The sequence below is a fragment of the Streptopelia decaocto genome, assembly GCF_964273445.1.
Source record: "Streptopelia decaocto genome assembly, chromosome: 1".
Taxonomy (NCBI): Eukaryota; Metazoa; Chordata; class Aves; order Columbiformes; family Columbidae; genus Streptopelia; species Streptopelia decaocto.
In genome coordinates this window covers 126,419,073-126,443,551 of record NC_138663.1, presented here as the reverse complement: position 1 = coordinate 126,443,551, position 24,479 = coordinate 126,419,073, and the positions used below count along the sequence as shown (strand labels likewise).

Here is a 24,479-nt window from a genome sequence, read left to right as displayed (position 1 = left end):
TGGCCTCATTTGTTAAGTCTTCCACTTTATCTCCAAGGAAAAGCTATTCCTTCCAAAATATTAACTATTGTGAAGCAGGTATATGGGAGAAAATACAAGAGAAAGATAGAAGTCTGTTAACCAAATTGTGGCAGATTTTCTAAAAATTAAGGTACTTGTACAGGATGGATGGCAAGGAAAGTACTAGATTTGCTTGAGGATGTGGTTTATTAAAGCCTTTGATGATGGAAAACTTATGCCAGTATTAACCACCTAAGAGAGAGTCTTCTAATAATTTACTGCATGAAATGTCCCAGCATCTTAGACCTGACAATCTGTCATATATTTTCATTGTATGATCAGGGAAAACAAATTGTTTGAGGAACAAATAACAAAAAGTTTGAAAACTTATGTCTAGTTTGCTATTAGAGCTGTCTGGACATGTGCTGAATCAGGTAATTTGCCATATCCAATTTTGTGTGTAATGTCAAACATACACCAGAGCTGGATCTTTGAAGCTGTTAATTGAATTGCCTTCTGCAGGAGACAGATGATGTATTAGTCTGTTCTTGAATCACTGTTCTCAGACATTATACCTAATAAGGGTACCTAAATGCTAGAGACAGTTTTCAAGTCAGAGTTTGCTTCCCTTACTTAGAATTGTTATGGAGGTTATCCAGAACCACTTCTTGTAATTAGAGTGCTGACCTGCCAGTCTCTTGTTTGGGAAAATGAACAGCTTGAGTTTAGCTGATGCTTGTACCATAATATTAAGTATTCTAGAATGCTATAGTTGCTTATAGAATCCTACTCTCATAGAATAGATTCATTTAATTTTGTACCTTTGTAATAGAGTCTTTGTTCCTTCTAGGCATTTTTTTAATTTAGATTGTCTCATCTCTCAAAAATAATACACCATCTTTCACCACTCAAGCTTATAACAGTACTTATGAAATTTACTGAATCCTGGGCTGCATAAAAAGAAGCATGGCAAGCAGGTCAGGGGAGGTGATTCTACCTGCCTTTTGTGAGGTGCCATCTGGAGTACTACATCCAGCTTTGGGGTCCCCATCACCAGACAAACATGGACCTATTAGATTGAGTCCAGAGAGCGTCACAAAAATAATCAGGGGGCTGGAACACCTTCCGTATGAAGAAAGGCTGAGGGGATTGAGGTTGTGCAGCCTGGAGAAAAGAAGGCTCCAGAGTCTTAACTGTGGCCTTTCAAGATATTAAGGTGGCTTATAAGAAAGATGGAGAGAGACTTTTTACCAGGGTCTGTAGTGACAGGACAAGAGGCAACAGTTTTAAAGAGGGTAATTTCAGAATAGATATAAAGAAGAAGATTTTTGCAATGAGGGTGGTGATACAGTGGAACAGAAGTGTAGATTCCCCATCCCTGGAAGTGTTCAAGGCCAGGTTGGACAGGACTTTGAGCAACCTGATCTAGTGGAAGATGCTTCTACACATGGCAGAGGGGCTGGACTAGGTGATCTTTAAAGGTCCCTTCCAATGAAAACCATTCTATGATTTATTGCATTTCTATACTAACATGAACAGTAGCTTTTGTACTTCTTTGCCATCATTTTTTTGTGTTTTGTTGTTATTGTTGTTGTTTTTGTTTTGTTTTGTTTTTCACTAGAGCATCATAAGGTTCAGATATAATAAATATCATCAGGGTTGATTAAAAATAACTAAATAAATAAATGGAGTGTATTCAAGCTCCTAGTTCTGTATTTAGGTATTTAGAAGTCTGGTATGTTGTCTTAACTGGCTCTACTTTATGTACAAAAGCTTAAAAAGAACAGTTCATTTACACCCTGAACTGATTTTTTGTCAGGCGTAAATTAATCCTGAGTTACATAAAAGCTAAGCAGAGCATATTTTGATTTTTTTTAATGGTTTTAACTTTCTCACTGATCTGCATGGAAGTTTTTTCTTTTTATACAGTGCATATATTGCATTTAAGTATTTTTAACACATGTTAACATATGAGAAGGTCCACCTTCTCATTTCTGCTTGGTTATATTTCATTTTCAGATGATAGAATTTATTGATAAATGTTCTGTTTATTAACTTCATTTTTTTTCTTAGTAATTCTAGAAACTCGGAGGGATCAGATTTTGTAGACATATGAAATAGTCAGCCTTATGTTTTCGAAGTCTTGGATTTAAGATTTGTTATTTTTTCATGCTGTATTTTACATTAAATATATTGTGTGTTTTCGTTTGACAAATACTAATTGTTACCATGTAAGCATACTATACTACACTTAGTGATGAAGACCATACAAGGAAAAAACAAAATATTTTTATAAACCAGTTATTCACTTCCAACTATTATATGTTATTTATTATTTTATAACTTCTTTTTGTACTGTAAAAATATTTCCAGAGTAATTTTCTTCATGTGAAATACCAGTCTAGGAATCTTAACCTATTGCTGACTAGGAAATCAAAAATCATCTGACTTAAGATAATTTGCCTCAATCAAGTCACTAGCATAGTCATCCTGCATCCTTTTCTTTTTGTTATACTGGAGCTTTCAACTGCTGGGGAAATTACTCCAAAGCCTTCTACCCTGAGTTTTTGAGAGGAAAAATGTGAAGCTCTTTTGTTTACAAATGCTTTACATGTGGGTGTAGTTGATTTTGGGATATATCTTCATTTCATGGACTTTTAGTCCTGTTTGTGGTTTAGGATGTTAAAACTGTCTGTTAGTATATGTAGTCATTTATAGATGGTAGTCCATAATTCACCTATCACTTTAAAATATAAATAGACACTATAGGCATCCTAGATCTACCTTCAGAAAAGAAAACAGTTTGAACTGAAAGTCCCTGTTCTCCTAAATGCTTGTACCTGCGTTATAGAAGTCTACACTACTTTTTCACTCCTAAGACTTTTAAAATAGGATACAAGTTTGCCACATGTGTGTTTAAATAAACAGAGAGCATCAAACTGCATGGTGTCACCTAGGAAGGAAAGTTAGGTTCAGACAGAACATCTTTCTCTCTTCCACACTCATGGCAGTGTTACATTAATGGATTGAAGTTAGTCTGAGAAACTGTGCGTTGGAAGACAGTGCTTATCTAAAAATTGTTGTGAAATAACCACATTTGTGTCTCATGAATACTCTGATGAGATTTCTGATCCATGTGTTGAACACATTAGGTGCAAAAACTGCCAGGCAGAAATCAGTTTGTGCAGTTTTCCTTTGAGTGGTTCTCACCACTATCTCAATTTCCAGAGGAAAAGCCAAGGCTCTGACTCTTGGTATTCTGAGATTCCTGACCATTCTTAACCATAAAACAAGCATATGCAGTTTGCATTTTTCTTCACAGAGCCCTGCTAGTCTGAGGTGTCCTATCCACATCAGTGGACCCTTTGGTAGTCAATTTTTGCTCTAAGATGTTTAGAGGATTAATATGTGCATCTTTTAAAAGGTATAAGAGAAACAAGGAGCACCAGAATTACTTCTTTAAACATATGGAAAAGAAAGATGAGCTCCCATACCTAGTAAATAAATACATAGGTAGACATACTTATTTGGATGGATCCACAGTTTTCAGTCAAAGCCTGTATGCATGCATGCAGCAGCAGCAGCAGCAGCAGCATAATGTCACCATAAAGCTCTGCTTTTTGACAAAGGCAAACACAGAAAGAAGCTGAAAACATGCACTTCAGAAGCAGGGATGTAGTTTTAAACCATTCCTGAAGCTAAATTTTACTGCTTTTAAAATATGCTCTGTTCTGGTCTCTGATATACCTATTAGCAATTTTCTAACCGAAAGCTAAAATATTTGTGAGAAGACCAGAATATAATTTCCAGAGACACATCTAGAAACATTTAGGAACTATTTATCAAAATAAAAATATACACTTATATATTTTTAAATGTTAAAAAGAGACATCATGACATGAGCTATAACTGATAATTCCGTTTTGGAATTAAAGTGTTAGAGAATTTCCCTGATTTCTAATAATATAAAGAATATTTTCTTAATACTCTTAAAATATAGTAAGAGTGGGATTAAAATTAAAAAAAATATATATTTACAGATAAATATGTGATAGGAAAAAAATATTATTTAACAAGACATAAGTAGATGACCAAGGAAAGAGACCATTAAATTGTTCCTGCTATCCAGGGAAACAGAGGGTAGAACAGATAATTCTTGTCACTACTGGCAATGTGATCTGAAAATCATAGTTAGTTTGCAAACCAGCAATTTCGTCTGTATCAGACACAGTGTTTGGCTATATGTTTAACTTAGCCATTTATAGGTGGGTTTGTAAGGAAGACGCACCATCTTTTTGCTTTTCTGTCATTGGGTGATTTCATAAGTAACTGGTATAAAGATTGTCCTACATAGTGCACTGATACATTTTTTTCTGAAGTAGGTATAATATGTTGCAACATTTTAGGTATTCTTTTATTATTTTTTGTTATAGGTTTATTCATACAACTAAACATCTCTCTTTAGAAAGATTTCATGAAACACAAAGGAGTTCCAGTGAGAAATAGGTGAAGCTCTTACACATCTATGAAAATCTGGAGAGTGAATGTAATTTCTCCATAGCAAAAGATGACACTATAAAATCAGCAAATGAATAGCTTATATATATAAGTTTCATAGGTCACCTCCCTTTGTCATTCAAGCATCTGGCTGAAGAGTTGTTCATCCTCAGGAAGAAATATTCTTTGTAATTTCTGAGATAATGTCTTTTAAGTGTCTCATGTTTCCCAATGCTGAATATAATTAGGAGCTATTATCTTCATGAGATTTTCAGCTGAAACAGTTTCAGGAGAGGAGAAAGCTACCAAAATAAAGGCTTCAGAAACTCAGTGTTGAATACTGATATTTTTATGGTCCTTAATAAACTGATACAGCAATCAATTTAAACTTCTGTGTGAACATGAATGCTTAGATAGTGGTATGTGGCTTGTTTTACTAAAACAGTTAATATATTTGTGTATTACTTCCTTTTTCCAGATGCTCCAACATTTGTGTCAAATCAAACCATGTATTACTCTTGGGAAGGCAATCCAATCAATATAAGCTGTGAAGTGCTAGCAAATCCATCTGCCTCAGTTCAGTGGAGAAGGGGGAAATTAATTTTACCAGTAAAAAATACAACACATCTGAAGACCTACAGTACAGGAAGAAAGCTGATTCTAGAGGTAAAGCTTAAAACAGAAATCAACGCGGTGATGTTAATTAATTTCTTCCTCAGGTTGTCACCATTGCAAGTACTATAGAGCGCATTTAAGGATAAGACTTACAATTTAGTAAGTACGGCTCTTAAAAAAATAAACACACAAAAAGCCCCCACCACCTCTCCTGCCCGTGTTTACGAATTCATTTATCTCCACATTTCCTATGAGCAGTTAGAAAATAAACCTCATTTGTGTGACTTGTGCTCAGGTTTTCATCTGCAGTGAACAAAAATGTAACTTGCATTTCTTGCAAGTAAATAAGTACATATAAAATAAATATAAAACTAAACCATCAGGTTAATTCTAAACATTGAAGTGACTACCTGGTAGGTGCTTGGTATATACAAAAATATTTCTATGGCTTCAGTCAAGAACAAAACAGAAGGGTAAAGTGATAATAACCTGCAGCTGTCTTTGATAGCAACTGTTACCTCATGGAGGCACTGCAAAAAATAGAAGCTCCCTTCTGTTATCTAAAAGGTACATATAATGACAAAATGTGAGAAAGGTAGGACACAAAGAGTGGACCTTATGTATCCATTTACTTTATTACCTTAATTAAACTAAACTCAGCAATAGCGTATAGCAAATCATGGACTTTAATTAATTATTTCGCAACAAATTGTTACCAGTGTCTCCAGTCCTGGTCTCACCTGTTACAAGGGTGACATACTGTCTTCCTCCACAAGTGGAAGACCTAGTATCAGGCTTATATCTGAGCATGAGCTTCTCAGTTGCCATGGGAAAGAAAACTGGGAAGTTGCAGGAGTGAACAGAGTGGGGCACCTAGTTCAGATCCCAAGCAAGAGGTGTATGGTGCACTGAAAAAGAAAAAAAGGTTGTGTTGTTGTTTTTTCCTAAAGTCCAGACAAGTAACCTCATTGCTTGTAGCAAAGAATATTAATTTAAAGAGATGCAGTCTTACTCTTGTTTGAAGGTCATCTTTATGTTTTTTTTTTAATTTTACGTAAAGCTTAACAACACAAAATACATTTTACAATATATGGTTCTCTGAGTGTTCACCTGAGTTTACAGTTGAGCCACATTCCTGACATCTTTTTTTTCCCCAAATGTCTGGTGTGTTGTGCATCCTGCAAACAATAAGAAGTAAAATATTATTCTTGCATCATCTATAGGAATCAGCAATTTTCAGACCTTTCATTGATCATTTCAGTCAAAATAAAAGTTAGTGCAAATAACATCTGTGAAAAAATGCAAAGTTTCTTATGTTTTTCCTTGTTTAAAAATGAAGTTGTAAAGATGTCACCACTTTCCATTATTTCATTTCCTCATTTGAATTTGAGAAGGAGGAGTTTAGCACAAAAAAAGAGTGTCTTTAGATCTGTATTTGGAGAATATAATAGTGTCGAGGTTTTGATTGCAGGGTGACAAAGAAAACGTGGCAGATGTATTGTTAACCCTCTCCCCTCCCTCCCCCCTTTTGCTCCTCCCTCTTCCCCCTTCTCTCTAAGGACAGGCGATTGGGAGGGAAAGAAGGACAGGGAGAAGAGAGTTGGAAAAATTAAAAATGTTTTACTAATGCTACTAATAAAACAGAGAAAATAATACAGAATACACAAAACCCATCTTGAAAGTCCTGGCAACTGCTCTGGCAGATGTAGGGCCAGCACCCAGAAGTCCTGCACTGGATTATGCAGCCAACCGGAACTGGATTCAGTCTGTCAATAGGCCTCAGTTCACAGGGACGACTATCAAGGTCCTCTCCTAATGTCAGCCATAACGAAAAGGGCCAAGATCCTTGTGATCTCCCAATTTTATATGAAGGATCACGTGAATGGGATAGAATACTTAGTTGGTCAGTTTCAGTTCGCTACTTCCATTGCCCCTTTCGTGGGATGTACATCCATACTTATGAGTGACCCCGCATTCCATTTCTGTGTCTACTAGAACATGTATCTAGCTTTTCAGGAAAATGCAGTTAGTAAGAAGACTTTAGCTGATGGAAAAATTCACTAGAAGAGAAAACTTGTTTTTAACAAAACCAGGACAAATAGATAGGTTGAAGTAAGAACACATCTGCATATTGCTTAAGGAAAACATATTTGCATTTCTGAATTTTTTTTGAAAAGAACTTTGATGTTTGATTAGAAACTAATATTTACAAACTGTATTCATTTTAAAGATTGCTCCCACATCTGACAGTGATTTTGGACGGTATAATTGTACAGCCACAAACAGAATAGGAACAAGATACCAGGAATATACACTTGGTCAAGCTGGTGAGTTGAAAAAAATGTTTCCTCTTCTTTAAATATTTTTCTGTTTTAATCAAAATTAAGTTGACACTTTTCTCTGTTTATTTTATTTCAATGGAATATTTGCAGTTACTTTTAATTCTCTAAAATTTGAATTGCAATACAAAGTGAAATAAACCCATTCCCTCAGAATAGGAATTTCCTTTGGATTTAATCTTAAGACCTTCTGAAATTTGGAAAAAATGAATTAGTCTGATTTTTTTTCCTTTGCCCTTGTTACATCCTGTGTTTATAAGTGTATTTTCATTATTTCAGTGAAGAGGCATATGGCTTGCAGGCAGTAAAAATAAGAAAGCATTAGGAAAGTCTTTTTCTCTTTTCTCCCTGTTATTTTCTTGATAAAGCAAAACCAATGAAAGACTGAAATAGTTCAGTAAAGAATTTTGATCTTCATTTGCACTTTTATTTATTTGAATAATTGAATTCAACCCAGAGTGCTAGATTGAATTAATTTAAATCTGAAATGTTCTACAACCAGTTGTTACAGAATTTCTGAATATTTTTAGGTCCATCTATTGTTGTTTTGCAAATATAAAAATATGACTGTGTGTTTGTTTTTTGGCAGAAATAAGTATTAACTGAGAGCAAATGAGGGTTTCTTAGCATTTCTTTCAATTAAATTTTCTTGTGGAATGGACTAGTGCTTGTTCAGCAAGCTTTTGAGGTCTCCCAACATTTGCATCTACATACTTAGATGATGCAAATTGTTCCTGCTTTAATGATGTCTATGGAATTATAATGCAGTTTACAGTAACAAAGGTACAGCTATACTCAAATTTATACACCCCTTGTGATGCATTGCTATGGACCATTTTCATCATGTAATACTCAGGTCATACCATACTCCCAGAATAGGAAAGGGAAGAAGAAATCCCACTTGCATCCCTGTGGTGTCTTACCTCTCAGGACAGAAAAAGTTGAGAAAATAGAGCAATTAGGTCAATGAAAACAGAGGAACTCAGGTTGTGATTATCAGTGTGCACTGTTATCTCATAAAGATGTATATACATATGAGAGCATTTCAGCAGATATTCTGTATCTGCTGATTTTTCTCTTAGATTTGCAAAACAGTGTCCCATCACAATGTATGATACTGCCTAAAGATTATTTTAGCTATGTATTTCTCTCCTGCCTTTATAAATAAATAATTCATTTTAATACAAAGTAATTCACATTATTAATTGGAAACATGGTGTTTTGATTATGCATTGTATTTCAGCAAATTCTCACCTATGAGCCCCTGGAAATGTGAGTGAGAGTACATAACTCCATACAAGCTATAATCCTGTTTTGGCCTTCTAATACAACTATATCAGAGCTGTTACTGATACCAGTTTTTCAAACAGCTTACTACTCTCTGTTTTTGCAACAGTTTGCTTAAAGATTTTCAGTCAATTCTTCAGAAAACTTGATGAACACTTAAAAAAAATGGAGTTATAAACATAAAAAAGGTAAATCAGGGTGTATTTAGTAAATACATAATGAATGAAGAATTCTAGGAGGTTATTATGTGAAGCGTAAGCTATATATGGACATTGTATATAATGATATGAAATGTAGAAAATAGAACAAACTCAAATTTTGTAGTAATGATAACAATGTACAGGTATCCTTAACGTAGTGTAGTGTATCTGTAGTGTAGTATTACACTGGGTTTGGGCATGTCAGGGCTCCATTATGCTAGGCGCTACTTACAGTAGTGTAATGCATAATATTCAGTATCCTGAAAGACTACATTTTTAGCATTTGCATCTAAATATACTTTAAAAAACAAACAAACAAAAACCAGCAAATGATAAATGTAGCTTAATGTTACAGTTTTTGCACTTAAACTAGCATCAGCTGGAAACGAAAAACAACTGGGGAGATGGAGGATAAACATATCATAATAATTACAGCTTAAAAATGTCAAATGCAGCTTTCTTTCTAGTTTTACTACTTCTGTTGCTTTACTTTGGTATTGTAGATTAGGAGGTCCTAATGATTGATATTTTCCATATTAAAGCCTACACAATTTTTTGTGCATTTTCTTTCTGTCTTTGGTTGTAAATACTAACACTGGGGCATAGCAAACTTTCACAGTGGCTCTATCCGGAAAAAATAAATAATATTTCTAGTTGGGAGACAGTATTAAGCAAAGTATGCTTCTAGGGTAAATTTTACAAATAACGATCATTTTACTGAGTAGTTGTCTCTTAAAATTCTGCAGAAATTATTTGTTGCTTCATGTTTTGTTCTATTTTTCCACTTTGCTGCTTTTTAACAAAATTAAACTACCTTTTTTTTTTTAATTTAATGCAAATTAAAAAGTGATCATACTATCACAATCCCATTATGTTTACCTCTGTTTACCTCCTTAAGAAATTAGACTTATTGATGATAGAAAAACACTTCTTTCAGAATTTATATGCAATTTGCAACCATACAGTTTTGTATGACATGAAAACTATAGCTATTCACTCAAATTATACAGAGCTACTGAATCAGCCTGAATTGCAGACAATTTTATTTAAAGCTTTCAAAACAATTGAAGAACTGCAACCTATTTAAGGTTTCACACTGAAAAGTGCTGGCCATTACTGTAAATGCTGAGCAACTTGAGTGCTTATTGAAAGCTTTATCAGCTGTGCTCACCACCTTACTTGTGATGATGAACTATTAAAAATACCACATGGTTGACAGTTGCCTTTTTCATTGCTTCAGCATTTAAAATGCTGTGTGAGTAACACATAGAATGTGAAAAGGACCACAGTCTTTTTTGTTTCTTGCCACTGAAAAACAATTACTTCACGTCACAACCACAACTTTTATTTTAGAAGGCTGCTTATACTCTGTTTTTTTCTCTATGACAGGCTTAGGCTTTGGCCTGGCAGATTGTCCCAATGGCTTTCAGAGCCTGAGGTGAGCAGAGATATTCCTAGATTTTCCCAGATCTAGTTTAGTCATAATTTATATGAAATATCTATATGCAGGGAGATTATATTAACTAGCAAAGCATTTTTTTCTTTTTCTTCAGATCTCAGTATCATTATTTCAACTGTGTTTGTATAGATAGTTAGAAAATTGTATGGCCATCAGTAATCTAGGGTATGCTGTTGGAATAGATAATTTGTTATCTTAATATGGTGAATGTTAAGGTCATGAAACAGAGAGCTAAACTGGATATTTCAAGTGTTTTTGTTTTTTTTCAAATATTAATGTGTATTTTGTACATAACAGTGTACAGCTGAACTGAATCCAGAGCCCCTAAAAAGTAAACCATTGTTCACCTCTAAGACTTTCATGGCCTTACTCATCCTAGACTTCCCTTTCCCCTTCTTTCTTCTATTCTGGGACTACAAGGGGTAAAAAGGTCAGAATAAATAGTCTGATTTACCTTTTTGCCTCATTCTTTCTTTCAGTTTTTGCACACAGAAGAACACTTTCATTTTTGATGGAAGTTGAGATTCTGATCTCAACATGTAATGCCTGGAACTGCAGCTCAACACAAAGACTTATAGTGACTCAGTGTTAACAGGAACAACTGCTGGCAGAAACCATACTAATAGACAGTGAACATAGTTTACAAATTAGCTACATCATGCAATCCTGATGATGAATTTTAAACTTCCCTTGCCAAATCATCTCTGTTACATGTTTCACACAGTATACTATAGAACATCAAAGACATTACAACATATACAGGCGGTACCATGTAAGAATACTTAAAGAAATGAGAGATGCTATGTCTGTTTCCTTTCTACAGCAATATTACAGGGAATTTAAAAGCAAAATTAAAATATATTCTGTGATCTAATTAGATATTGAGATTTCCCATGCCACTTTATTTAATTACACGTCTTTTAAGCATCCTGTATACACAGAAAGTGAAGTTGGGGAATAAGACATCAAAAGCAAATGAAGAAAAGGGAAAGACAATAATTGGGCTTCACAGAAATTGCATCCTCTAACCTATTTTACAGAATCAAGTCATACTTAAAATATTATAAGATTGATCAATCACTGATGAGGACTACATCAAATTTAACAGTTACTAGTCTGGATTTCTGGTGCTGACACTTTAGTGCTGGTTAATGGATGTTCTTCATTTTTTCTCCAAATATCGGTGTTTTCACATAAGCAAAATAAATTCAAAAAAGCAAGGCTTAACTTTCCCTGAAGAATAATGTAATAAAAAAGATAATCATGTTTTGTTCCAAGATAGCATTATAGGATCTTACTGAGATTTTTTTTAGGCTTGTTGGGTTGCTTTCTCTGTATAACTTTTCCCTTGCTGCAGCCAAAATCCCATTGACCTCCACAAAAATATGAGCAGATCTAAAATTTAGATCTCTGTCCTAAAACTTGCCATTCACATCCATAGCAGCATCAGCTAGAGGATTTTTATTTAAAAAACAAGCAAACAAAACTGATTTTCAATAAACATGTGTGAAACCATCAACATGGCAACAGTGTTTTGCTTTGCATGTGTGTATCTTATTTTCACTTCAAATTTATGCATCTATTTGCTAGGTGTGGTCTGTTTCCTGATTATTTCACTATTTTCCAGAGCTCCCAATGATTTGGTAAAAGAAATCTGTTGTAGTTTTCCCCAAGTAAGGACATCAAGGCAAGACTAAGCCTAACCTGTAGATTTAATATTGAATTTTTTTCCCTGCCATCATCCTGATACTACTTATATTCAGCATTTAGACATAGCTACTTTTAGTCAATATATATGCCAGATATACAGAGACAGAAAAAGCTGCAGAACTGCACTAGGAACATATTGACAGGAGATAGGAGACAAAAGTTAACTGGAAGATAAATCTCTGACCCCACTACCTACTCTCACACCATCACTTCCTTTTCTCCATTTACAACAGGACTGGTAAACTCTCAGAAGGAAAATTATTTTCTTCCATAAAACTATCAAACAAAATAGCTTGAAAGGAAAATTCCCAGTGATAAATGATGGTCATCTATTGAACAGGTTGAGTAATAGTAGTAATAGACTTGAAAGAACATTTACATATCAGTGGAGATAAATCTGTGTGTACTTCTCTATCAGCTGCAATAATGTTTTTGGAACCAAACCAATACTACTTAATTCAGACCAATGTATCACAAAGTTCATTTGTGCTAACCAGCTGGAAACGCTGAGTACAAAATACATCAAGTACAATTTTACAGTTACTATTTGGGGAGGTGAGACACTGGAACAGGCTGCCCAGAGAAGCTGTGGATGCCCCATCCCTGGAAGTGTTCGAGGCAAGGCTGGTTGGGGCTTTGAACAACCTGGTCTAGTGGAAGGTGTCCATGCCCATGGCAGGGGGGCTGGAACTAGATGATCTTTAAGGTCCCTTCCAACCCAAACCCTTCTATGATTCTGTGATCTTTTTTTTTAAAAAAAAAAACCCTTCTTTTAAGGAATTCTTTAATATCATATGTGAATACAGTCACATACTGAACAGAGGACTAGACACTGTGGCAAGAAGATGAAATTGACTAAGTGTCTGACACTTGTGGTTTTTAATGCCTCATGTTAATTTAAAGGCTGAAGTTTTGGTAAATTATCCTTTGTTCTGACATCAGATGACAACAAAGATATAAGTGAAAGTTCTAAGAAAATCTACCAGAATTTGTTCTATCACTAAGTGATCTTTAGATCATAGAAAAGAAATTCCCTATTTTTTTCCATTATATAGTCCTTCAACTTATATCCATAACAGTATATGAAAGAGTAATCACTGCCCATCGCTAAACTCCTCTACAATTCATTTGATTGGTTGATTAGTTTTAAAGGAAAAAAAACAAGAACCATCCAGAGTTCTATCCTTCCAGACAGATTTCAGAGTATACACCTTGGCAAGTTATTCTTCACCCTGCTAAACACTGAGGCAAAAGCCTTGCAATTCTAACACAGAAATTCTGACAATGCCCCAAATAATTTCAGCTGACAGGGGACAACTCAAATGCTAGAATGTTTAGCTAGATCAGGAGTAGAGGGCTGTTTACCTTGCATGATCAAATTAATACAAATTAGGGAACTACAGTATTAGATTCAGTTCTTTATGCTGCTAATGATCTTTGAGGAAAAAATTATAGATTTGCCTACTCTGAAAGAGAGAGTAGGTGTTTTTATTCTGTCTTAATGGATTGCTAGTATTTGTTTCTGGTTTTGACTAGGAATGTGTCTCCTGTTCTATTTTCTTTAGGCGATTCACTCTTTAGAACTGATGCAGTTCAACTCTGAAAACTGCATGAAACTTACCTACATGTGTGGTTGCTTAAATTGTGAGGTGCATATTTAAAATGGTGAAGTGGATGTATTTCACATTTAAATGAGTTTTAAATATATGGTGTTGTGCTAGTTGTGCAAAATATTTTACTGGATTTTCACAGGAGCTTCATTTTATGCTTATAAGCAAATGGAATCATATCTCCGTTTGGCAGAAATTATCCTTGAATCTGCAGTAGAGAACATAAGGTTCTTCCCGAAGGATGTCTTCTTGCCTGTGCCATGTTTATTATAGTTAATCATATGCAGACATAAAAACACAAGGAAAAGAGATTTCCTTAACATTTGAAAGTCAAGAACAGAGTGGATATGTGAAGAACATGGTTTTGTTTCATACTATTGACCAAATAATTATTCTGATCCAAACTGAAGTAACAGTTAATTGCCATATAAAAAGAGCATACAAAACCTAACATAAAAAGTCTGAGCATAATTAAATATTAAATCAAGCTTAAATATTTTTTGTTTCATTTTGCACTCTTTTAACAACAGAAAATGAATGAAAGTGTTTCAAAACTATTTGTAATGTTGTATGTATCCACAGCAGCTTTTAGCTTGAAATTAAATCCACAGTGTTCCTCTTCAGCACTGCAGAGCTATATTCATCTTCCCAGGTGATTGGTATCCACATCACTCAGACAGTGACATGCTGCTTTGCTTTGACTGTCCTGGATTACTCTACTGGCATTCTTATGTTGTATTTTTCCCACTCCTCTCAGAATAGTCATTTGATGTAGTGAGGGAAATAATCTGTATACAGAATGGTGCTTACAGTACTGTTGCTAAGAGGGCAAAAAATATTGCTCTCAGGTATAATAAGAATCCTGAGGAGAGGGGTCACAAGCTAGTTCTAATCTTTATCCTCCTCTAATTTTGGGATCTGTCCTTGCTTACCAAGCAACTCACATAACTAATTCTTTGTCTGTGTGATTAAAGAAAAAAATCTGTAATGTTTATGGAACTTTTTTTTTTTTTTTTTCCTAAAACCCTTAACTTTTTGCTCAATTTAGGAAAATATTTAAAGCCCAGGTCTGTGTTCTCCTGGATGTATAGCATACTGGTTACATTTGGCCACATTCTGTCTGACCATGAATCTTGAATTCCTTCTGTAATACAGGTTCACCAAAAAGGGTGAAAATTTCCAACAGCATCCCATATCCTGGTGAAAAAATGTTCCCTGGAATAAGAAAAGATTTGAGGTTTGCATCCCTCAAGCTGAGATTTTCATTCACTCATATCTTTAACATCAAGGATTCACATAGTTGTGTCTTTAAGTAGAAGACATTAGAATTGTTCTTCCACATAAATAAATCTGTGCTGGTTTAACCCAATGAGCACCAAGCATTGGAGGTTTCAGGAGACCTATATTCAGAAATGCTAACTGTAAGAATTCACTGAGGTATGATATTAGTATTAAGACACTCTGACAGCTGTTAGATAACCTCTGGAAAAAATTAAGTGCCTGATTATTAAAAGGTTATACAAATCAGCCCCTTTAGAGCAGCTTTGGCAGGTGTCCTTTTCCTGAGAAAAGGCATGAGCCTGAATATGTCCTTAAACCCATTCTTTAATATTTCATAGGAATTTTTGGCTCATTTTCATTCGTGTACCAGTAAAGCTCAGATCGATTCTCTTTTTATTCCCAGCTGTCTGACAGCCCTTGAATAAAGACCACGTTATGTAAATTGTTCAGTACCCACTAACAAAATGATAGGCTTTGGCTCAAATTCTTGCATGTCCTTATAAAAATATCTTCAATACAATGAAGACAAAAGCAATGTCAACCCTGTAAGCAGATATGCAAATAATTGTCTGCATCAGAAGAGAAGCTTTTAATGGTGTTTCAAATCCCTGGTCTTCTGTCCACAGAACTAAAATTCTTCCTAGTATTTTCCATACAGTTTTTTGTAATTATAACACTTTAAAACGTATGACAACTAGAAGAGTTAGTCTTTTGTGTTCTATGTGTTAGTTCAGTCATACATTGTAAAAGTAACATAATATTTCTGCTTTTAAAGATGTACTGAACCCAAGGTTAATATTTTGCTTTTGTTTCATGTCTAGCTTCTCAACATCTACAGACACCTGCTTTATTTTCATAGTTCTTTTCTACTTTGAAAGATATGCACTTCCTTTTTATTTGAGAGAAAATGTTTCTTTCAATCTATTCTATTTCTTAAACTGAAAAGATAATAGAAACCTTCCATTAATATTCCTTGCTAGTAGCTTGGAAACCAGTCTTTCAAAAGAAGAAAAAAAGGATTCATATTTTCAGCTGTATTTCAGAGTTTCATAAAAATGGCCAAATTATTTCTACAGTTTTTTATCTTAATCTCATTTAGAATAATTCAGACTCTGAATGATCCATTTAGCCATAACTGTTGCTCTTGTTAAATTTGATTTAAAGTTTGTTATTCAGTTTTACAAAATTATACAGTAAACATCTTATATTTGCCTATCACAAAAATAGCTATTATAAAAGATCATATTAAAAAAGAAAAGCAGAAATGGAAAATGTTTTTGCATAGCTTTAGCATACAAGAAAGTAAATGTGGTTTTCTTACAGCTCTGTACTAGAAAGCTTAAGTTGTCTAACATAATTATATCATATTCAATATTAATTTTTGTCTCTTCAAGATACTAAGGAGACTTTTTGAGGAACATCATCAACTGTTTCAGTCTATCTAGTTGCTGCTGATTATTAATTGATATCTATACTTTTTTAGATGTGCCATCAAATCCTTATGGAGTACGAGTTTTAGAGTTGTCGCAAACCACTGCCAAAGTTTCATTCAATAAGCCAGATTCACATGGAGGTGTGCCCATTCATCATTACCAAGTGGATGTGAAAGAGATAGCCTCAGAAACCTGGAAAATAGTTCGCTCCCATGGAGTTCAAAGTAAGTACGCGAAAAATAAATGGAAGTATTTTAACTGAAAAGAATGTCAAGAGAAAAGAATGCAAGTATATGTTACTGATCCTTTGTTTCTCCATTAGTCTTAGTCCAGTAGCTGTATCTTCAGTTAATGAAGTCAAATCTCTTTACACCAATTAGAAATCTTACTGTAATCTTGTACAAGTCAACTGTTACTTTTTTAGTTTTAAAAAAGTTTGCTGAACAAATTTACACTTATTTTGCTTTTTTCACTGGCCATTCAAGTAGATATGAAAAGTATTTTCGCAGCTAGAAGTTTCAAAGAAAATAGAAATCATGGAGGAGTCAGTTTGAGAGCATATATTATATATGCAGTTAACTTATAAAGTTTAAGTAAGCTATTACATTATATTTAATCCTTGGCATTAAATACAGATTTTGAGCTACTTAGTAACCTTTCTACATACCTGTTAATATTAATGATGTCTGTTTCAAAAGCATATCTATATTGTACAACAAACATTAAATGAATTTGTTAGATATTACATTTATTATCTATCTACTCTATTAGTAGGGATGCTAAAATGGGGCCAGTTCCTTGCCAGATCTATGACTTCTTTGTACTACTCTAAAGGTAGAGAAGAGTTCATGCCTGCTCAAACAGGCAAGAGTTCTTTAATTACATTCTCACGTGGCATGTTTATACAGACTAATGCTAACAAAATACCTTCAACAGATCAGTAATCCCTTGCATCCATATTTACCCTTTGATATTTTTAACAGGTAGTGCAAGTTAAAGCAGCCCTAACAGTCTTCTGTTTTATACATCAGAAGGTGAATGGTTTTTCAGATATCAGCACAGTGATGGGAGAAAAAATGTAGCAGATGATCTAATGTGTGTTATCTCTTTCCCTTTCATATCCCATATCCACACACACAAATTCTGCACTAAGCAGAACATGTTCCAAATTACAGAGTTATTTCAAAGAAACCAGAATTATTTCAAAGAAGCATGCAGTGAACATATAGTTAACATATGTTCAAAGAAACATAATGTCTTTTTATGTTTTGTTTTTCTTAACCAAACACAGTAACTGTGTGTATAAAAGTAATACTGTAAATCATAATGTTATTCATTTTAGTCCAATATAGCTTGTATTTTGTTTAGTACTAGAAGATCTAAAGAATGCAATGTGTTTCCTCTACCTGCAGGTCATGCATATTAACGGACATTAGTGTATGTGTTCACTTGTTTTCATGTTATGTTTCAGATGAAGTTTGAGACTTTTTTCTCATAGCTACTTTCAATGAATAGGCAATAAATTTCTATGATGAGAACTACAGTATACAAAATACTAAAACCTGAAGTGGCTAATCTGTTGAGTAGGGTGCAATGTACTCAGATGAGAACAGACCTAGTGACTACAGAGCGCAGTCACACAGATTCCTAATTCAAATGTAAAGCCAGAACAACAAAAACAAAAGTCTTCAGCATTAACTTTGTAGAACAGTGTGTTTACCTTACTCCCCATAAAACTTTCTTTGCCATTATTTCTATTAATATGAAGTTTATGAAAAGATTAGTTGATTACATTAGGAAAGGTATAGAACTTGACCGGCCCTTCTTATTGGAATTTTATAGAGCTACCTTCTTCAAAAGTTCACACTTTGATTTTGAAAAATTCTTTCAGCATTACATATTTTGAAGTTGTATACAGGTCATTTTGGAGATTTCTGTACAACATGAGTTATCTTGGAATTGTTTTAGTATAATATCTGTGTGAATTATACGGAAAGTTATTCTGAAAACAGAGTGGCAGGTACAAATACCTGCAGTCCTTATGAACACAGTATCACTGTGAAATAGATTGTGAATATTTAAGATCTCTGCTGTTATCCCTACTAAAACCGAATACACACTTCTTTGAGAAAAAGCCTCTGTTAGTTCCTACATGCTGTCACGTTATTTCCCCACATACTCCTTTTGTGCAATTTCCCTTCTTTTTCTCAGTTTATTCTCTTTCTTGCTTGGAAGTTTTCAGGGGGCTTACCTTCTTTCCAGCATACATTTTCATTTCGTTGTCCCCCAACTGTAATGCTAAGAGGTTTTGTTGAAAAAACAAAATAGTTTGCTCTGGTTTTGGACATCTTAAATGTACCTCTTAATAGCATGTATTATCAGAGACTATTCCAAGTGATGACAAAAGCTTCTAAATATGAAAACAACCTGAAGAGTCACCTTCATCTGCAAATAAAAAGACTTAGTAAATAGATAAATATCAGGAAGGTAAACTTTACTGAGAGGACAGTGGGCAAGATTAAAAACGAATTCTAGATCCATAATTAATTCATTCTGTTCTGTGAAATGTTTCTATATTTGTATACCCCTGCATAGAAAGATTGAGACTGTATATCCTGTATTTCTCTAAATTTATCTCTAGACAACTTTAGAAGTCAAAAATTACTTTAGAATTTAAAACATTTGCTGAGCAGGAGGCTTTTTTTTTTTTTTTTTAAACTAAATTTTGTTGGTGCTTCACTATGTAGGTTGATAGGGAAATCAAAAGAGACCTGGTTGCATTTATCATATGTTCTTGCAGATATTCTATAATGAGCTAAAACTTGTTCTGTTTGTGAGGTACTGTAGGGCAAAACCAGAAAAACAAGATGTGTTACCAAAGCACAGACTGAACAACCCAGAGCTGAAAAAGTCTTCCCAGATGGAGGTGTCAAAAAACGTTAGTGTCCTTTTTTTTTAAAAGAAAATGCTGCTAGACATAACTAGAATATTTTGAAAAAAAATAGCTATTCCTTGTTTCTTGAGCTTTCAGAGGGTTTCAGGAAGTTTTCTAAAATTCCTGTTTGAAACTGTCTCCATTCATATTTTAGCCTACTTACAGTGTTGCAGTAAGATAATATTGAGATATCCTCTCCTACATCCCTATTTTCAGTTTCTGAAATAATTTTTAAAGCAGCTTTTCTTAGTGATGCTTTCTTAGTGATCCTTCCTTCCTTCCTTCCTTCCTTCCTTCCTTCCTTCCTTCCTTCCTTCCTCCCTCCCTCCCTCCCTCCCTCCGTTCCTCCCTTTCTCCCTCCCTTCCTCCCTTCCTCCCTTCTTCCCTTCCTCCCTTCCTTCCTTCCTTCCTTCCTTCCTCCCTTCCTTCCTGTCTTTAGACTTTTTGAGACATTTAGGATACTTTTAAGACTTTTGAATTATAAAAAAAATATTACATGTTTTTCAGAAAGTTTCTCATTGTGCTTAGGTAACTAAGGACCACTTTCCTACAATGCCTCAACATCATCATGAGGAGGATGTTTAGACAAGTCCAGTCAGTATTCTGTATTATGATTTGTGGTTGGGTCATCATAATTTGCATACTTGGTCAATATTCTTTAATGGAAACAAAATCACTTTTTTCATCTGTTCTCATCTTAGAGACAGGTTTATGGCTAAGATTCACATATAAATGCTGTTTACACAGGGACAGTTATCTGCTTGCCCATCTCAAGTAACAATGCATACATAAAACATGAGTCATACTTTTTTTCCCAGCAGCCAGTGATAAACTGTGCTGAAATTTTACAGGATGTGTTTTTATCTAACTGATTTAAGTCAGGAGTGATAATACAACACTGCACCCCTTTCTTGCCACGATGTAGGTAATGAATAAATTCCAAGACCATCTTTTAAAAGAAAGAGGCAGAAAAATTTACATTCATGAGAAAGTTGTGTCTGGAAGACTGCTAGCCTTCCAATACAGAGGCTGCCAAGGCTGAACGGGGTCCTCTGGTCCCTCACTACTATGACTATAAGGAGTAGTGTAGTTGTCTTCATACAGTCACAGAGAACAGCCATGAACTCATAAAATGAATGAAAACTATATTTTTAAATGAAACAAACATCATGGAAAACTGCCTTCAGAAGTTAGCTTATAAATAAAGTCCTAATAAATGATTAATAGATGTTTCAAAAAGCTGTTGAAAGGAATTGCTCCTTATGCTAACAAGTCATTAATTTTCTTATGACCCAATAACGATGGATAAAACCTACTATAAATAAGATTATAATTGTCTGCTTTTATTCATATGAAAAATACAATAGATACTTATCAAAGTTGTTAGGCATTCTTATATATGAAATCATCCAATACATGCAAATAATTTTTAATCAGAAAAAATTAAGCTGTATGAAATGGATTCTGTGCAAATCTATTCAAAGACCCTGCAATTCTCTTCATCTAGAAAGAATGCTGCTGGTTTCTTCAAAGAATCCCTCAAAAGGTGGCTTTTGTCTCAAACTATACTAGTTTGAGCTGTTTTCAGATTAAATTAAGGAGAAAATTCCAGACTCTTGGAGCTGTAGCCAAGAATATCTGTTTCTCTGTTCCCTGCTCTTTGTCTTTTATAATGAAGATTTCATTTGAAAGTCTGTGCTGATTGCAGCTATTGAAGGAGAGCACGAAAAGTGAAGCAATCTTTCTGATACACCAACTTCAGGCTACTTAGGGATTTAAAAGTCATAATCAACACTATCATAGTTCACCAAGAGATCAGTGAGCAAATCGTAGCCAGATCTTTCTGCACTTCTTAAGTGCTCTTCTGAATATGAAAATCGTTTTGTTGCAGGCTAGCTGCACATCTCTCCATGGTTTCACATTATGGCTCATGTGGCCTGGCGTTCCAAGGGGAGGTGGGCAGGTTAACAGTGCCCTCAGGGCCCAGATATTTTTGAGCCTGTCAGTAGTGTAGAGAAGCCTACTAATCATGAAGTAACAAAAATGCAGATAATGTTGGCAAGGTTCTTTCTCCCCAGAGAGTTTGTATCCTTTCAACCAGACAGCTGGTAAGCACCTGAGCGTGTGGTGTTGCCCATCCATCGTTAAGAAGGGGATAACAATCAGTTCAGAGCATTTACCTTGCTTTCCTCTGTACATACAGATACCTGTGCTGGGAAAAATCATCTTACCACAATCTTCTGTGTAATTGTATTTTATAAAATTTTATTTTATTAAAAAAAGAGCATTTAATGATCAGTTTCTGAGTTATCAGCAAAGACTTCATAAGAAAAAATCTGCATTATTTTTTTGTGAAATTAGTTTTTTTTTTTTTAAAACAAGTTCCTGTCTGCACTATTTTTTCATGTGCATTTAACTTTTTTTAGGCACGTTATAGTAGAACAAGGGTTTTCTGTTAACCAAGATAAGGTTTTAAACTGCTCTGCTGTGTGTTAAGCCTTGTAATGATACTCCTTTTACTTTGTGTCCTCAAAGTTAGAGGAAGTTATATACATGGTAGTGTTGAGGTAATTAAAACTTGAAGTTTTCTATCTCTGTGTTACACTTTCTGCTTTTGAATTGGCTATACTAGTGAGAAAGCATGCATGTATGTAGGCAAGTCTTATTATAATCCCTCTAGTAAGAAAATATTCAGTAAATTTAAAATAAGGTCATTCCAATTTATCTTTTACTTTTTATAATATTTATGACATTCCAAGCAGTGAAATGGTGATTTTATTTTTGTGTGTCTGTGCAGTTCAAGTTTTTGGGTAAAAATGCTGAACTTCATTATCTGTCTTTAAGTAAGATTTTTTGATAGACAACACATGAACAGTCATTCTTTCAGGAGACTTTAGAAGTTTTTAGTGCATGGTTTTTCACTAAGATTTCAGAAACACCATTATGCAAAAAGATATTACTTCTTATGCCAAAATATAGCAATTACTGTACCTTGTTATTGTCATGGGGAGGAAATCTAAAAGCTGGATCTATTAGAAATCTCATGTACTACAGATTGTAGGTTTTTGTGGTGGTTGCAACTGCTGCCATCTACTCGCAGACACTTGAGAGCCTGGATACCCAGGTAAACAGGCCATGTTGGGGAGAAACAATTCCCATTATGCAAGTGCAGTGAGGTGAAGCACTGAGGCACCCCCTCCATGCTCTTGAAACTCCTGCTGAATGGGAAAAGACCCCTTTCTGCCTGAGAAAGGTAGCAACCATCAGTCACTCCTGACAGCTGAATGCACCCATGACTCCCCTCATACCTGGGTCATAGCCCAAGCAGGATGATGTGGAACTATATGATATAAAAAGTTCTGGACATAGATAAATGGTGGAAAGCACCAGAAATCACCTCTTCCTACGTGAGGCCAGAGTGGAAATTTACTGACTAAAGTCAATGATCTTGCAACCTTATAAATCGCAACCCTAAAGTGAGACCCTTTGAGCTCTCTCGGATCACAGTGGGCTGTGACCAGTATCTCTCGCTGACGGGGATGCTCGAAGAGCTGAATTCATGAAAACTTGATAACCATCTGCTGATGAGTCTGTGAGGCTCTGCACACTTCTCAAGATTCAACAAGTGCTCACTGAGAATGCTGCACTAAATGTGAGTAATTCACTAAACTCGAGAGAGAAATGTTAGCGATAGGTATATCTACACATATATTACACATCTATATATTCACATATCCATGGATTAATGTGCATTAGTGTGGGTGATTTAGTGTGCATGTGATTTATGACACTGTATGCGTGTGTTTCATCCCCAGATTTATTTATGTGTTCATGTGAATATTACTTATTTATCTCTTGTAAGTATAGTGTGACCCTACCATCATCAAATCTTTAATTAAGTATCTGTCTTGGTTATAACAAATTCTACTGAATTATTTTAAATCACTTTATTAATGACCTGATGATTAAGAGTTACTAGTCATCAGACATTAAGCTTTTGAGCTATGACCCAGATATGGGGAAAGCCATGGGTGCGTTCAGCTGTCAGGAGCAACTGATGGTTGTTGCCTTTCTCAGACAGAAGGGGGTTCTTTTCCCATTCAGCAAGAGTTTTGAGAGCACAGAGGGGGTGCCTCAGTGCTTCATCTCACTGCACTTGCATAATGGGAATTGTTTCTCCCCATCATACCCTGTTTGCCTGGGTATCCAGGTGCTCAAGTGGCTAGGAGTGGATGAGGCAGTTGCAACCTCCGCAAAAACCTATGAAGATATAGTACATGAGAATTCTAACCAATCTGTCTATTAGATTTCCAGGGTGAGGGGGAGTTGCAAGTTTGTAGTTCCTACTTCTTTTGTAGCGAAGCATGAAAGTAGGCATTGATTACTAAAACACTTCCTCCAGTGTAACAAGGCTTCAACATTAAACTGGGAAGACTTTTAAATGTATTTCTTAGAAACATGAACCCCGTGTAATTCAATAATTTTCTTAACGATCTTAAAGTTTAAGAGAATGCATTGTTTGTTAACCAAACAGACATAAATAACAAATATTTTGTAAGGCTAAGTCTGCATTCAAAATGATTTTAATAGTTTAAAATCTTCAAGGCAGAGTTCATTAATGTCTAGTGCAAGCTGCTAAAGCAGAAGGAAAAATGTGTTCATTAGCCTGTTCCAGTGAGAAAATACATTTTTAGTAATATTTGAGACATTGAATTCCTTGGCATATCTATCAGATTTGACTCTCTATGACATGAATTGTGATCACATTCAGATCTGAAATGACACTTGCTACTGCTGAGTAGTGTTTCCGCATTTCTAGAATATAATGAATTTACTCCAGAAATTTATAAGTACCTGAAGTCTCAGAGATTTTTGTACATGTTAAATGAGTCCATAAGTCATTTAGAAAACGTTTCTGAGTTGTGAATTCAGCTTTAGAATCTGGTTCTCTGTTTAGCAGACTGTTAGGCAGGCAGTTTAATATCAGTAAAAACAAGGATAAAAACATGTGTCGTCACTTTATACTCAACTAGTACCACAACAATTGATGCATTATATGGAGAATCTTAAAATGTCACATTCATTGTCACATTGCCAAATTGACTCAAATTAG

The 24,479-nt window shown here is 34.7% G+C and overlaps 1 protein-coding gene across 2 annotated transcripts in view; it reads left to right on the top strand.

The window, feature by feature from the left end:
• Positions 1 to 24,479, top strand: part of NCAM2 (neural cell adhesion molecule 2) — a 294,710-nt gene that overhangs the window by 211,788 nt on the left and 58,443 nt on the right. For both annotated transcript variants that reach the window (XM_082045723.1, XM_082045724.1), the window contains exons 10-12: positions 4,976 to 5,163; positions 7,343 to 7,439; positions 16,482 to 16,655. In XM_082045723.1, the coding sequence (XP_081901849.1) occupies positions 4,976 to 5,163; positions 7,343 to 7,439; positions 16,482 to 16,655 (459 nt within the window). The remainder of the gene's footprint in view (positions 1 to 4,975; positions 5,164 to 7,342; positions 7,440 to 16,481; positions 16,656 to 24,479) is intronic.